The following is a 16,253-nucleotide window of genomic DNA, read 5'->3' as shown; positions in this document are numbered from 1 at the left end:
ATGATTCTACTCTACGGTTATTTTTTTAATCTCAAAAAATAAAACGTGCCCAGTGGTGGTGACTGGTGAGTGGTGAGTGGTGGAAAAGACGAAAGCCTAAAAATTAAAAACTGTTTAATGCCGTGGCCGCACATGCGTTTTTCGTACGAAGCTTCATGCTATGAGAGTTTAGATGATACCATTGGACAATACACGCAGATTGTCCAATGGTATTGTTTTAAGCACGAAGCACTACGCATGTGCGGCCACGGTATAAGAGATAAAAAGACCAAAAATAGCATTTTAATATTTCAAGTACCACTGCACTGCTCTAAATTCCCGATTCCGATAGCAAAATATTGTGTTTGTTTTTTAGCTCTTGTCTCCTGAGTAATGTACAATAAAAAAAAGTTGTGCTTTTTGACATATTTGACAATCAGATGTTTTCCCTAACCTCAAACTTGTTTTAATAATTCTTGTAAATAAATAAAATTATTTCGGGCACAGCAATGAATAAGTATGTCCAAAATGTGGCTTTTTTCTAGACAACAATTTGCAAAAACCTGTAAAGCATATTTTAAAAGAACAGTTAAAACAGCTGCTACAAGAGTTCGATTTGCACCGAGTCCTACTGGTTATTTACACTTAGGTGGTCTCAGAACAGCCCTGTACAATCATTTATTTGCAAAATCCCGCAATGGAATATTTATACTGCGTATAGAAGATACAGATCAAACCAGAAAAGTTGAAGGATCTGTAGCTGCCCTGATAGGCGATTTAAACTGGGCGGGCATAGAGTGTCATGAAGGGCCGAATAATGCTGGTCCCTTCGGTCCTTACGTACAAAGTGAGAGATTACATATTTATCAGTAAGTAAAGTTTGTCTTATACAATAAGTCTGTGCTGTTTTCAAACAAGACGTAAAAATATTTCTTGTTAAGACTTTCATGTGAATTTAGGAAGTGTCTGTAATGTTATGTATGTATATAGGTGCCGGTGGTGTTATATTTTACCAAATCTTACTCAAAAATATTTTCAGGGAGCACATTCAGAAACTACTAGACAATGGTTCAGCATACAAGTGTTTCTGCACAGACAGACGTTTAAATATCTTACGCAGGGATGCCATCAAAAGACACCAAATTCCAAAATATGATAACAAGTGTAGGAGTCTATCAAATGAAGAAGTTAAAGCTAAGATTAAGTCTGGAACACCTTACTGTGTTAGATTCAAGGTATTGTCATCTCAATTGTTTAATTAATTATTTCCTATTACTTGCAAAAACTATTAAAGGCAAAAAAATTGTTGAAGGTGCCTAAAATCTAAGCCCAGGTGCCATCGAAAGTATGGTGTGTCCACTGGTCGCGTTGCGGCCAGGTGCGCGTCATCCATGGAACTTTCATACTAAGGTATATAATATCTCGATGACCGTCGCGGCCTGGCCGCCGCGGCTTGGCAGCTAGTGCGCTTCCGGCCTTTGCACTGAAATCTGTTTATCAGAACAAAATTTTTTTCTCTGGTAAAAACTGTTCTGTATCTTTGTGAGACTAATGTAATTCCATACAAAATGAATCTACCTGACAGTACTTGAGGAGTAGTTTCGTTTTTGGAGAGTAATGAAATCATCTATAACAGTACCTAGATGTTAAGGACGCTATCACATTTTTTCACAAGTATCAGCGATTTTCAGGTACCTTTTTAAAGAATTAGGAGTCACACTGCGAGGATATTTTGGTTTCAAATGAAAGATAATATTATATTCATCTCCACGTCTACATTATAAAATTTTTTATCTGCATTCAAAATTTTCACATAAATATGTTTTAACCATCACAATAATCGCAAAAGATTAAAAAAATGGGGTTTGATTAGGTACCATTATAGCTAAATACACTGAACTAAGGAAAATAAATATACAAAAAAATTGTTGCTTAATTAGTCCCCTGTACGAATAGCTAAATATTTTATATAAAAATAAATAACATTTCCATTTATAAGCAAAATAAGAAACACTCTCAAATTTCTTCATACATTTTCGCGCTATCAAGAACGCGGCGAGCGTCGTAACCGCCACTGTACAAGGCGCGCTGATATTGAATGTTATTTTAATGTCCTTAACGTCGATATTCGTACCGACCTGCAAATTTTTGTAATAATTTTTGTGATAAGCATTAGCCTTAAGGCATTTATTCAGTGAATTATTTTCTAATTAATTTCTACTTATATTCCAGCTATTATCTGACTGTCAGTCCTTTGAAGACATGATATTTGGCGGAATTGCATATGATGTTTCTCTCAACGAAGGTGACCCGGTATTGATGAAGAGTGATGGTTTCCCGACTTACCACTTTGCTAATGTTGTCGATGACCATCTCATGCAAATATCACATGTGCTCCGTGGTGTCGAGTGGCAAATATCTACTACAAAACATTTGTTGTTATACAGGTTCTGCCCAAAATGTTGTAAATAATCTGCTAGCAATAATTACTATAATATAAGTATTGGTACTTGGTGCTGCCTGCAACATTGTTGTTGTGCAATGCACATTTTTCAGAGAAAAAAATATGCTATGTACATTCTTGTGAATTAAAAATAATGTATGTTGACTTGATCTTGTTTCCTGCTTTGTAAATTGTGTGTGATGAACAATAAATAAAAGTATACCAAGTTTCGAAAAATAAACTGACATTATGGCACTTTCGTATTTCTTATTTTCAACATCTTCATATTCAATCACAGTGATATTATAATGCTTTTCTGCTATTTCAGAGCATTTGGCTGGACTCCACCGCAGTTTGGTCACCTGCCTCTCATAGTGAACGCGGATGGTACGAAACTTAGCAAAAGACAGAGTGACGTAAGAGTTGAAGATTATAGAAATAAAGGTCAGATTTTTGTAACAATTTGCCCCTAAATCAAACAGAACTTGCGGTACTTGCCGTATAGCTTTACACTGATTAGATAAAAATAAACTGATAAACAAAAAAGTAAAAACTAATAATTATAGTGATACCCGTTTCACCAACCACCTCTTAACGCTAAGTGTAGCGGCCATTAATACCTATCTTTCAAGATATAATTATTGTTAGACTCGGCCTTAGACTCGGCAAAACATAAGGGAGTTAGGAAATAAATGACAGATGACTTCAAAAAGCTGCTGGGGATACTTAGCGTTAAGGAAGGTTGGTGAAAATGGGCATGAGTGTGGTGGTGTGTAGATAAAACCTATTCTCAGACCTGACTAATGTACCATCGAGGAAGTTGATTCCTATGCAATTGACAGACCAACGTTATTTGGTCGAATATGTCAATTCAATATTAATTGTGATGTGTCAGCTGGGTTTGACGTAACGCAACCAAACTACTTAGGTCCCCGATTTGCATAGGAATCAACTTCCTGATAGTAGGTACATACAAAATTTCATTAAAATCTGTTAAGCGGTTTTGGAGGAGTTCGCGCACAAACACTGTCACGAGAATTTTATATATTAGATTTCTATAATAAAATACTGTGTGTAGGTGTTTACCCGCTGGCGCTTGTGAACTACATCACGATGGCGGGAGGCGGGTTTGACCACGTCGCCGGCGCTGGTGTCTCGCTCAAAACCATGGATCAACTGGCGGCTGAGGTAAATAAACAATTTTCATTTCGGACTTGATCTTGAGCCTTGAAGAAATAAGCTAGAGGCTTATCATTATCATGTAGCCTGACTAAAAGTTATAGGTCTACCAGGATCTGATGGCAAAAAGTGAGAAAAGAAATTGACTAGCAATACCGGGGTAGTGATATAACACATTTTGATCCTTTTTTTTCCTTATAGCGGCTGATTCTGTGTTTTAAACATGCAAATATAGAAATTTATCCAATGATCAAGGATATTTTTTGAAAATCTGCCATCCTTTGCCATTAGATTCTGGTAGGCCTATACTAAAAACATTACAAAAAAATATTTTCCAGTTCCAGGTAGACAAAATAAATTCGCATCCGAGTCGTCTCAACCCAGACTTATTAGAAGAATGCAACAGGCTGGAGATAAAGAGACAGCTACTACAAGAAGACACATCAAAGGCACTAGTCGACCAACTACAAAAACTTATTCAAGAGAAATATCCACACGAAAACCTCAACATATCCGAAGATCACATAAGAAATGTTCTAAATTGGGCTACAGCAAGAATATCGAGAATAGAAGAACTGGTTTCATCAAAATTCGGCTTTCTATGGATATTACCGTCGCAAAATAATTTAGAAATAAACAGAAACGTTTTAGAAAAACTTGTAAATAATTTAGAAAACGTTGATAAGTTCGAGCAGAACTCTCTAAAGGAGAATTTGAAGCGATTTTCGTGTGAGAACGAAATGAAATTTCCAGTTTTAATGAAAATGCTGAGATGTGCTTTGAGTGGCTTGGATGAGGGTCCATCTGTTGCAGAAATGATGCAGTTGTTGGGTAAGCGTCAGTCGTTAGATAGAATAAAAGCTGTTATAAAATAGAGAATGACTTTTATACACTTACATCCTTTTTATTATTAAACATACGCACAGAATTATTATAAGTAGTTTAAATACTAAATGCAAAAGTTATACTAATAATAATAACTCCCACACCGGTTTCCGTGACGGTAGCCGGTTTCATTGAAACCAGGCCAGTTACGCAGGAGTAATTTTTATAGTGCCCAAGTGTATGCGCAGTACACAAGGGCACTCTCTATTCCTTTACTCTCATAACCCAGTGGGACGGATGACCGATACGACTAGCGAGAGATCAGGCGCAGGAACATCTTACTTGTCAGACAATCAGGTGATCAGCCTGGATCGTTCTAACCATACTTGGAAATAATGTTTTCAACGCGGGAATCGAACCCACGACCTTCGAGTCGAGAGCCGCGCTCTAAACCACTGGACCATATAAATGCATTGCTTTCTGCATTGTCAGTCATCTCTTCACGTTGAAATGCACGCTGAACCGTTTTAAATGACGTTTGCTATGGAGTATCGAGATACTTTAACGGCCGTTCCCAATATTTGATCTATCTCTAGTTTTGCCCTACTAATAGCTTAGACATTAGAGACATATATTTTATGTCAATTGTGAGCTATTCCTTCAATTGTGAGCTATTCCTATCTCTAGTAGGGCAAAACCAGACATAGATCAAATATTGGGAACGGCCGTTAGTGTCTAAATACACCATGCCGAAGTTCCGCGGCGGAAGTTCGGCTTGATTCCGCCTGCAATGTAGGTATCTATTAAATTACCGATGACAAACCATGCCGAAATTACGTCGTGTTATATTCCCCGCGTTCCATTTAGCGTTAAATACGATCAAAACGCTCAAAATGCCTCCTATTTTTAGCGTTTTGATCGTTTTAATGCTAAGTGGAACGCGGGGATTGTATGCGTTTGACATTGCTGACGTTATCATGCGGAATTTCCACCGCGGAACTTCGGCATGGTGTGTTTAGACACTTAAGAGACGGGAAAGGAGATGGGCATAGATAGTTTTTACCGTGGAAAAATATACGGTTTCCGCGCGATAAACGATTCTCGGCGCTACGGAGTTGATGGCGTTTTATACGGTGGTAGTGTGCAATGTAATTTATAATAAAACACGACAATATGATTAACAGTATATTTTATTGAATTCCCAAATATAAATTGAGAGAAAAATACATTATTCAGTAAAATATGATTCCCGCGAACATAGTCATCCCAGACATCCTTAACGTAGTGATTATATTCTTTTTGGACATCCTAAAAAGTATAATAATTTAGAGAAATATAAATGAGAAAAATACATTCCATTTTCAAACATCACAAAGCGTAATTTTTTTCGCATGTTTTGGCTTATTGCACTGGCAATTTATAAATAAGTACAATACTTAAGTCCATTTCTACAGGATGTTACAAAACTAAGACGTGATAATACTTTTAACTAAAGTATTATCACTTAATTAATTTTGTTACACCTGTTTAAGTAACAAGTTACATATTAAACATTTTTTTTGTTAATATTATACAATTGAAATTTGATTTATTGTAAAATTTCGTTCTTACAATTATGCTGTTTTGAATCTTTGTATAATATTAGTAGAATATTAGTTGGAAATTGGAATCATTACTACCTGATAGTCAAGTAAGTTTTCTTGTGCGGGCGAATGGAGTAACTGCAAAATGTGCTATTTAATATTGGCGAGTCTAAGGTTGGGTTGCACCAGAGACGTGGTAAAAGTTGAAGTTATGGTCAAAGTTATGGTTATAGTTAAGGCTAATTTAACTTTAACCTTAACTTTGACCGCAGAATTTGACAGAAGACGTTGCTGGTCCGACAAGGCTTTATAAGAACGTGGGCGGTGGCGCTGCTGGTCTTTACCAGTAGCGCCCCCGCCCACTAAAGACTAGAACTATAACTGAACTGTCAAAAATGGCGTTTTTGTATGATGACAGCGTTAGTTCCTTTTTTCGCCACGTGCATTTAAAGCCTTGTCGAGCTCTATGGTTATGGTTAAATATGGCGTCTTAATAGCGTCCATTTTTTATTTAAACCAAAGGTTTGACATTAATTGTAGTTAAAGTTACAGTTATAGTTAAAGTAAGTTGGTGCAACCCACCCATTAGATACTAGTGATTGGTAGGTCGACCAATAGCTGAGACAGTAGGTACCTATGTAATATAAAACAAGTGTTTTTTGAATCAATGAAAAAATGGATATTTACAAAAGCAGAATTAAAATTGAAACGGAACATTCATATTGTTAACGTCAAAAAGTTAATTACCTACATACTTATTTATTGATCTAATAAAACAAATGAAATTGTCGTTAGACGTTAAACGTAATAGTTTGTAAATTAAATAGCTACTTACTTTTAACAAAAACTAAAAAATTACAATATCATAAGTAATTCGTAAATGCAAGTTTCTATAATTAATAAACGTAATAAATTAAATCTAACTTAATTATGTACTTCTAAAATAATTAACATTTAATTCTTGAGCAAATAATTAAGTATGTACGCAAGTAAATTAAAAGAAAGTAAGTAGGTACCGTACACTTTTTCGTAAACGGTAAAGTTTTATGTCAAAGTTAAAAAAAAAAACTATAATTGGTAGGTATGATATAAATATCGATAACAACAGCTCAAACAATTTTATTAGCTCGTTACCTACTTCGCTCTGATATGTATCCACGGTAAAAATACCTAAACGTTGGAAAACCCTTTCCGTCTTTAATCTTTTCGCCGTTGTACCGATGTCCGATAGAGACATGAATTAATAATAAATTATTATTGCCCTTTAAATCAATTTACTTTAAAGCTTCGATAAACGTACTGAGAAGAAAGTTTTAACGCATTTATTAAAGCAAATATAATTATTGCTCTAAATTAAACCAGACAGCCATCTGATGTTTAATGTAGTTATATAGTAGGTTTGTCTAAGGCATCCATTACACGGTAGGTTTTGCTGTCAGTTTTACCACAGTCATGGCTGTAACTGATGGATAACTTACCGTGTAAGAGCGTGAAAGACGGTTGCATGAAGTTGATTGACTAAAATCTGGATATCTTGATTTTTGCTATAAGCAACCATCAGTCACGAATTCTGACAAAATAGGAAAAAAGTTAGAAACGTATACCTTTGAAGATTTTGGCTTCGACTGACATAAAACTGAAGAGAATTGAGTGACTGTCTAATACCATTCGTCAGTCCATCAGTCACCATCAGTCAAACGTAATTCATGATTGACGGAATTGACTGGCGCTTGCATGAGCGTGTAATGGATGCCTAACATGGAAGAAGGATAAACATTTTTTAGGGTTCCGTACCCAAAAGGTAAAAACGGGACCCTATTACTAAGACTTCGTTGTCTGTCCGTCTGTCTGTCTATCTCCAGGCTGTAACTCAGGAACCGCTATAGCTAGACTTCTAAAATTTTTACAGATTGTGTATAATATCTGTTGCCGCTACATCAAAAAATACTAAAAACTAAATAAAGTTAATGTTTCCTTAGGAGCTCCCATATAAGAAATGTGATTTTTTGTCCTTTTGCTTTTGCTCGTAACTGCAGCTAGGCACTTGAAATTTTCGAAAAATCCTTAAATATACATTTATAATACCTATAAGTACTTTAATAATTTAATAATAATAATAAAATAAATATTAAAGGGGGGTTCCTATACAAAAAACACAATTTTTACCTATTTTTGCTTTAAGGTATACTTAAAGCAAAAATAGGTAAAAATTGTGTTTTTTGTATAGGAACCCCCCTTAACCCCTAACGGTACGGAACCCTTCGTGCGCGAGTTTGACTCGCACTTGGCCGATTTTTTAGTTTTATCTTTCTTCCATGGCTCCAAACCTGAAATAGAATTATAAAAAGTTTGTTTAAAAAACCTTTATTATACGTTGTGTAGTTGGTAATTGCTTTTTTACGTTTTGGTTTTCGATTTGTACCTTTTGGTGTACAAAAAATAAAAATTTAAAAAGTAAAACCGTATGAAAGTCATGTAACCACAAGTTCATATCAATTATGAAATTGATATTTTGTGCAGTGGAGTGTGGAACTGTGGACAGTGGTTAAAGTGAAAAAATAGTGTTGTCACCAAAAAATATCGATAACAAAATAAAATATTTTTATTGCAAGATTAAAAGTAAATTGAAAATAGATTTTTTAATTTTTTAAAATATATTGGTTTATGCATTTCAAGACTACACAATAACAATTTGAATTTGAATAAAAACTGTCTAATCAAATGTTTCCAGACACTCATTACACAAATATTATTACAACATTAGGAGATAATATATCTCGAACTGAATATTAATAAAAGTTAGTTTCATAACATTATATTTTACAATTACTTACTTACATTTTTAACGAATCTTGCATACTTCCACAATCCACAAAGGGGTTTCTTAAAAAAGAAGTTACGATAGAAAATCAGAAGGGTTACACGCAAATTTGCCAAAACCTGTTAGTGCTAATATTATCAAGAAATCATGCACTCTATTACACTTATGGCGCGGCCATGCCGACTGTATGTGCGCCGCAGACTCGATCACACAAAAAGTGTGCCGTCTGCGATCTCCCTTACAAGAAAAATAAGAGAAACGTCATGATTTTTTAATCGACGAGAAACTTTAACAGGCGTCGGCAAAATGGGGATTTAAGAAATTCAAATATTCAATTCACGGTATGGTTGAAAGGCCTGATACACGGCTTAAAACTGAAGTTTGAAACCGTGTAGATAGTTGCTTTATGCCAAAAATTAAAGGTCAAACCAAATTTGACATAAAACAACTATATACACGGTTTCAAACTTCAGTTTTAAACCGCCGTTTGTGTATCAGGCCTTAATTTCGAGACGTCACGTACTATGACTGAGACCTCAGCCCCTAGCCAAGTCGTTTTCTTTATCTCTTCTTTGTAGAATCAAAAATGTATAGAATAGGAATGACGACAAGGTCAAAGATTAGCTGATTTTTTAATTAAAATAAAGACATAGCGATAAAAAATAGGTATTCCCAATATTTCAGCTTCATAACTTATGTATTTTTTTTGTTATGAGCCTTCAAAGTTGGATATTCAAGTCGATTTTTATTAATAAAATTCTTTAATTTTGGTTTAATTCCATAAGTTATGCAATTTATAACAATTTTTCTTATGAAACCACTTTCATAAACGCAATATTTAACATAGCTATCGAACAAACTAGCTAGGCGTGACGTCACAGTTAGCTGACATTTTGTATGGAGCGTTTTGGGAAGGTCTATTTTATGTGAGTTTTGAATTGTGATATCTTTGAGAGTATTTAAGCTATCTGAGTAATTTTTTTACCGATATTTCTATATTTGAATGGTCCTTCACTTACCAACAAGAAAAAAAATAATCGTCATGCCTATTGACATAAGCGTTAGAGAATATGAAGTTGTCGTTCGACTCATGTCAATGTCATGACAATTCAATAAAGAAACGATAAACGTCTTGGCTAGGGGCTATAGTCTCACTTTACTCAAGCCATACCACAATTTGGATGTTTGTATTACAAATGGTCTTCAGAACCATTTTATTAGTATGTCTAGGGGTATCGTGACGTGGGATATACGCTGTTTATACTAAATTTTCTAAGGCATTACATCGCATACGCGACAGATCTTTTGGTATAGATATATAATAATATATATTTTTATTTTTTTGTGATAAGTAACGTCAAAAGTTAGAGTCGTTCTCTCAAACTATACATTACCTATCACAAGTTACAACAAATTTATATATAGAGGACTAAGTACAATGTATAAGTACAAGTGAAAACACACGACTTTCGTACGCGCACGAGTGTAAATAGAGATAACTCGCCGGAGGTACATTTATAAAAACACTTATAAGGCAGATCCTTAAGGAAGGGCGACCGCGCTCACCCCAGGAGTTGCAAAACTGCAACACACGACACCGAGGACGACTCCTGCAGGATAACGACAGGTAAGAAACAGCAGGCTTAGCATGGTCAACATTGAAACGGATTTTTTTCACGGAAAAATAGACAAAGTGACAGACTGACAAAGGTAATCCGTCATTTTGTCACTATGTCCATTCTCTCCTGTTTCTAATGTTAATATGCTGAGACTGCAGGAGTTCGACACAAGATACTGCAGCCATTCAGCCCGTCGTACTCATTGGGCCAACTCATGAAGCCAGCGCATTGGGCCAACGTTGGCCCAATGTGTACAGCGGACTTTACATAATAGTTAGATTTAATACCTGTTGTCTGTCAAAAATTTTGTATACGAATTTTTCGCCAGGCGGCAAGTAGATATTGTGCAATATCTGCTGTCAGACACCTTTTTCTTACCTGTCACATGGTAATCACCCTGCCGGGCCGCGCGGTCGCAATATAACTACAGATTAAATATAAGAGATCACATTTCATTAAACGATTATAAAACAACAACATCTAATCGTTCCATATTCAAAAACGTTATGAAATTGCTTAGTTTTTTTAGAATATTGTATTAAAATTAAGACACCAGCTAATTGTCTTTGGGTTACTAGAGTCGATCTTTGATTTCGAATTACAATACTCGGATATTATAATCGGAAATTTCAAAATCGATACGTTGAAAGTGACTAGTAGACACTAGACAGCTATAAAAGCCCCTTTTAATTGTAGTAACTAATGACTTAAGATAATATTTTGATATATAACGTACTACCTACATTCAAAACGGAACAATGTTGGTTGAACAAGTAAGCAAAATGCAATGCTTAAAAGAATGCTTATAGACTTGTAATAATTCGGTTGCAAAGACTAAAATCAGGTCTATTTATTTAATAAGACTGGTTCTACGTCAACAAAGTTTTATTCTACGTAAAATACACAGGTTTAAATATTACAATATTATTTACAAATAGATACTATTTCGTGTAATATTAATTCGGGTGCTTATTTAGTAAATTATTATTGAATAAGATAGAGACTAGAAACTATTTTTTGTACAACGTGTACATTAAGCTATACGTAAAATTGGACATGTCAAACTTTAAACATTATGCATATCTATGTAAATTCGTTCGAGTAGGATAATTTTAGCGAGTTTATTGATAATAGCGAAAATATTGTGGTAAAACTCTTACTAATGCGTTGGATTTAAAAATAGAAACGTTTTAAAAGTTCGTTGATTTGGAGGAACATAAATCGGAAAGAGGTAGAATATCGATGTCTGTGCGATGTACAGGTACAACACTAGAATTGTCATAGACTAGAGAAATATTTAAAAAGACAAACATGGCCGCCAGCAACTGTCATCGTAAGTTAAAATATGGCGATGGATTAAATTTCTCTATGCGATGGATATAGAAGCAAAAGTAGCAATGCAAATAGTCTAATAAAACTTGGAATTTAAAATATTACCTATAATATTTACCTACGGCTACGAGAAAAGATTCCTCAAAAACTTAAACTTTATTCAGAAGTCGGGCAAACTCTACGGCCTTAAAATAGAAAGGGGCTTTTATATAACACGTAACTTATACTATTATTTAAAACTATACAGATATTGCTTGAGACAATGCGTTCTGGAACGTCAAAAGATATAATCGTCTAAGATAGAAACGAAAAAGAAAATTGGTCAAAAGACTAACAAGGTAGAGCACCCCATTACTGACACGTCCCACATTTAAAATCGAGTGTTAAACACGACCAGGGGTATAGAAAGCTGTTTTATAGCAGATAACACTACCAAATTAGTGGATCATGTTTATAGTGACGCTAATGCCATGTTGATTTGCCAATGAAGTACCGCTGCACTCAGAGATATTAAAAATTACTCAACTTTAGTTTCATGACGATTTTGACACAAACTCAATACTTACTTTTATATATTCGTAGTCGTTTAAGTCATCGTTACATGGCTGAGTGTGGCTAAATGGCTTTCGGTACGTACGCGTATCAACTTACAAAGTAACATTGCACTGATGACGTCACTCCTGTCTTAACTCTAACTACTTCCGTTAAGTTCTGTATCTGCTATACCCCTGGTCCGTTATCCATTCACACGAGGCCGTTCCCCTCGGAGCGGCCGCGTCGACGTCACTGCAGGTCTTTCACCCCCTGGAGAATCCTTTTGACGTGGCCAACCTTGGTTATTCCCAGGTCTCGAAGGTCCCTCCTCGCTAGCGACAGCAGCTCCCGGCCGGTCACATCATGACGCGCGAAGGCTTCGGAATACTCCCCAAGGTCGAGAGTTTCTAGCCAAGCCTGGACTTCAGATATGCCCCAGGATCGGACCTTCGCGGCGGATGTACCAGCAGTTCCCTCTTCCGACATGCTTCGGCGTCCGCGTAACCACCGACTTCCCGCTTTCTTCGGCACCTATGGTACAACCAGGTTAGGGTGGGGTCTAGATGTCGCTAAGTTGGCCAGGTGGGGTTTACTAGTTATGGTGTAAGGTGTATTGATGTCGATACCAGTTAATGTTACTCTAAGGCTGGGGTGGTTTGGAGGGTAGACGATTATAAGTTAGTTTTAAATTAAAACATTTAAGAATCATTAAGAATCATCTAATTTATCTAATATCAAAATTCTTTGAAATATTTAGATACCGACTTATTAATTCGATAATAATCGCTTAATTACTAAGCTACTCGGCGAATCTTGTGCTGAGTGTAAGTTTTGAGTTCAACTTATTTCGTTTTAAAAGTCCAATTCTTGATGCATCTAATAAGTTTACAAGTTTAGATAGTAGGAGCGTCCATTTACTGCCATGTAAATTGTAAGTAGTAAATGCACCTAACACAAATAAATAAAATGTTGTAACACAAAGTATTTACCTCATCCGCATTGATATACGCGAATCCATCTCTTAGCTCGCAGCGCGCGAGTGCAACTCGCAATGCGGTGGCCAAGCCGCCTGCACTGCCAGCACCAGTGTCCAACAGCTCGTGACAGCTTTCCACCTGAGGAGGAATATTTAGAAAGATTGATACAATGATTAAGGTATATCCTTGCGCTCAGAAATAACAGCATAACGAGGCGTCTTTTAGCGCAGCGCTTCGTATTTCGAAGTCTGTCAATGAAAATGTAGCTGACCAGACAGTGCACTATCCTGCATCGCACTATGGATGTACCTGAGATCAGCAAGCCATACACAGCCGTCTGAAATGACGTTAGTGGGCTTCCGTTTGACATACAACCTCGCTCGGTCGAAAGATTTTCATGATTTTCATTAATGAAGAAAGTTAGGTTAGGTTAGGTTGAGTCCTGTGTAATGTGTTATACAGATCCAGGACATCTGAGGCTGAAGGCAAACTGCAGGTGGTTTTAGTGGGTGAGCCCGGCGCTTCTCGTCGGGAGTCCCACATACCCCCGGGGTGCTTCAGCTAACTGAGGCACATCCCCAACCCGGGGCACCCATAAAGGGTTTCTCCTGCGCATCAAAAAACTTGAGAGGTGTCAAGGGACACCCGGATGGAACGAAGGTACAGTTTATTATTTCTTGTGTACAAAAAACCTGTATACAGTAAAAAGAGAGACAGAGAGAGAAACACGCGCTACCGCACTGTTTACAACTAATTAGTATAGCATTTTTGCTATAGTTGTAAGCCGTTTACGACATTTTTGTGTCGTTACAACTTTTCGTCTTAATTTTTTCTGTCTAGCCCCCTTTCGCAACGCGCAATAAGGAACTTCGTTCCAAAAAAAAAGTAAGGTTAGGTTAGTTTACCAATGTAGCAAGCAGTCGTCGCAGCTGAGGCGGCGGCAGCAGGCGGCCCTCGGCGTCCTGCAGCGCGTCCGCCTGCGCCGCCACGCGCCGCGCGATAGACAGCGCGTTGGATATGCGAGCTGACGTGCTACTCTCGCTGATACAGGTCAGCTTCACCTGGAAGCGTTAAGTTAACCTTAAGATGAAGATTCGTTTCGCAGTGAACTAGATGACGGACAAGACTCCGTTGCACCGAAATTCGTTTGGGATAAAAACTGTCCTACGTCCTTTCACGTGTCTCAAAGTATTTCCACACCAAACTTCACCTGAATCAGTCCAGCCATTGACGCGTGAAGAAGTAACCGGGAGTCACACTGTCGCATTTATATTATTAGTAAATATATTATCTTACGTGTTTGACGATGGTGTTGACGTCGTCGAGCAAGGCGAGCAGGTGTCCGGCCTCGGGCGGGGACAGCGCGCGCGTCGGTCCCGCCTGCACCCGCTGCTGCTGCTTCTCGTCCCATGTCCTACAACCGCTGACAGAGTTAGGTTGTGATGGGCTTGTTATTTCATTAGTCTCAGAGGCCTCTTGCCCGTCCATAGGAGGGAGGGCAAATGGTATAACAAAAGTATATCTATATTTTAGAATTTGTACAGCAAACGGCAAAAATACTTTAAATAGTATTCCTCGTATTTTTTTATACAGCTACCGACTTCTCTGGTATTGCTAAAATGGAAATTGTTGTCTACGAGGCGATCCGTTTGTTGGTTTGCCTCCTATTTTGCTGTATATTGTATCGTATTTTAATAATACAAATAATATAATTAGGTATGTATGATTTGTAACAAGTACCCTCCCAAGTTATCTGAAAGTACTGGGTTTAATAACTCACCTGAGGCTGGTCTCTAGCGCGCGGGAGCGGCACAGCATCTGCGCGCGGTTCTTGTGTATGATACGGACGCAGCCCGGCGGCTGCAGCCACGCCTCGCCGTCCACCTGCGCACGAGAGAAAAGTTTCTTTTTCACGCTTTTATTAGCTTGGGCTGTATGTATGTAATTGAATCTTTGAGCACGTTTTTACCTATCTCCAGACTCCTAGTCTAATTGATTCGAAACAACTTTTTAAAACTTAAAAAATAATTTGTTATTTTTTTTTAAAGCGTGTTTATTTGTTTTTTAAAACTATGTATCGTTAGACGGAAGAAAGGCATATTCGTCAAATTAGACCATGAAGCGGAAGGGTACAGATACTAATTAATGTTAGATACATATTGGGCCACCAAATCTTTCACGGGTAATGTACCTATACCAAAAGTAAAGTTCAAGTCAAAATCAAATAATTTACGTACCATGAAAAAAAAAAACCTGTATCTATTACAATGCTATTCACGTTATCTCTATGCTATAAGTCTAATCTGAGGTCTTTTAATTGACGTGTTTAAGAAATTGGCTGCTTGTCCTAAACAGACAATGTCTGTAAGTTGCCCTCGAACCTTAGCCATCAAGTTGTCGCCACGCCTGCATATGCATTATGCATCCACAAGCGCTTAGCTCGCGAGCAGGATAGCCTGGGAGTGGATCCGAGATTCAAGTAACGAGAATAAAGATAGGGCCGGACTTATATTTTTATGAGTATAGGCAACTTTTATTTTGCCACCCCTGTAAACTCTGCGCCATCCTAGGACGCCATAGGACGCTGCCGCCCATAGGCCCTGGCCTATACTGCCTATACATAAATCCATAACGCCTCCGTGGTCCAGTAGTTTAGATCGTGGCTCTTGAGGTCTTGAGTTGGATTTCTGCGATGGAAACATATTATTTCCAAGTTTGGTTAGGACAATGCAAGCTGATCACCCGATTGTCATGCATGCATGTAAATAGTCGGTCCTGCCCCTGTTCTCTCGCCAGTCGTCCCACTGGGTTACGAGAGTAAAAGAAATAGAGAGTGCTCTTGTGTACTGCGCATACACTTGGGCACTATAAAAATTACTCCTGCGTAACTGGCCTGGTTTTAATGAAATCGGCCACCATCACCGAAACCGGTGTGGGAGTTATTATTAGATAAACCCAGAG

The 16,253-nt window shown here is 37.3% G+C and overlaps 2 protein-coding genes across 2 annotated transcripts in view; one reads left to right on the top strand and one right to left on the bottom strand.

Annotated features, from left to right (window-relative positions):
* Nucleotides 1-434: 434 nt before the first annotated feature.
* Nucleotides 435-4,477, top strand: LOC121729687 (probable glutamate--tRNA ligase, mitochondrial). The gene is made up of 6 exons (XM_042118285.1): nt 435-848; nt 1,019-1,214; nt 2,212-2,426; nt 2,751-2,866; nt 3,501-3,610; nt 3,940-4,477. The coding sequence occupies exons 1-6, from the start codon at nt 499-501 to the stop codon at nt 4,474-4,476; spliced, it is 1,524 nt and encodes a 507-aa protein (XP_041974219.1). The 5' UTR covers nt 435-498; the 3' UTR covers nt 4,477.
* A 6,917-nt stretch (nt 4,478-11,394) lies between these two features.
* Nucleotides 11,395-16,253, bottom strand: part of LOC121729686 (diacylglycerol kinase eta) — a 192,761-nt gene continuing 187,902 nt past the window's right edge. The window contains exons 19-23 of the mRNA XM_042118284.1: nt 15,073-15,176; nt 14,589-14,706; nt 14,198-14,353; nt 13,305-13,430; nt 11,395-12,846 (exon numbers count right to left, since the gene is read on the bottom strand). Of these exons, the coding sequence (XP_041974218.1) occupies nt 12,565-12,846; nt 13,305-13,430; nt 14,198-14,353; nt 14,589-14,706; nt 15,073-15,176 (786 nt within the window). The 3' untranslated portion in view covers nt 11,395-12,564. The remainder of the gene's footprint in view (nt 12,847-13,304; nt 13,431-14,197; nt 14,354-14,588; nt 14,707-15,072; nt 15,177-16,253) is intronic.

The sequence above is a fragment of the Aricia agestis genome, chromosome 8 (assembly GCF_905147365.1).
Source record: "Aricia agestis chromosome 8, ilAriAges1.1, whole genome shotgun sequence".
Lineage (NCBI taxonomy): Eukaryota > Metazoa > Arthropoda > Insecta > Lepidoptera > Lycaenidae > Aricia > Aricia agestis.
Note: the sequence above shows the minus strand (reverse complement) of the source record. Positions and strands in the feature narration are given on the sequence as shown.

Excerpts from the sequence above, each read along its gene's own strand:
- LOC121729687 (XM_042118285.1), top strand. The coding sequence starts at position 499 with ATGTCCAAAATGTGGCTTTTTTCTAGACAACAATTTGCAAAAACCTGT. Across the intron at positions 2,427-2,750 it reads AAACATTTGTTGTTATACAG|AGCATTTGGCTGGACTCCAC; the intron begins GTTCTGCCCAAA and ends CTGCTATTTCAG. Across the intron at positions 3,611-3,939 it reads TGGATCAACTGGCGGCTGAG|TTCCAGGTAGACAAAATAAA; the intron begins GTAAATAAACAA and ends AATATTTTCCAG.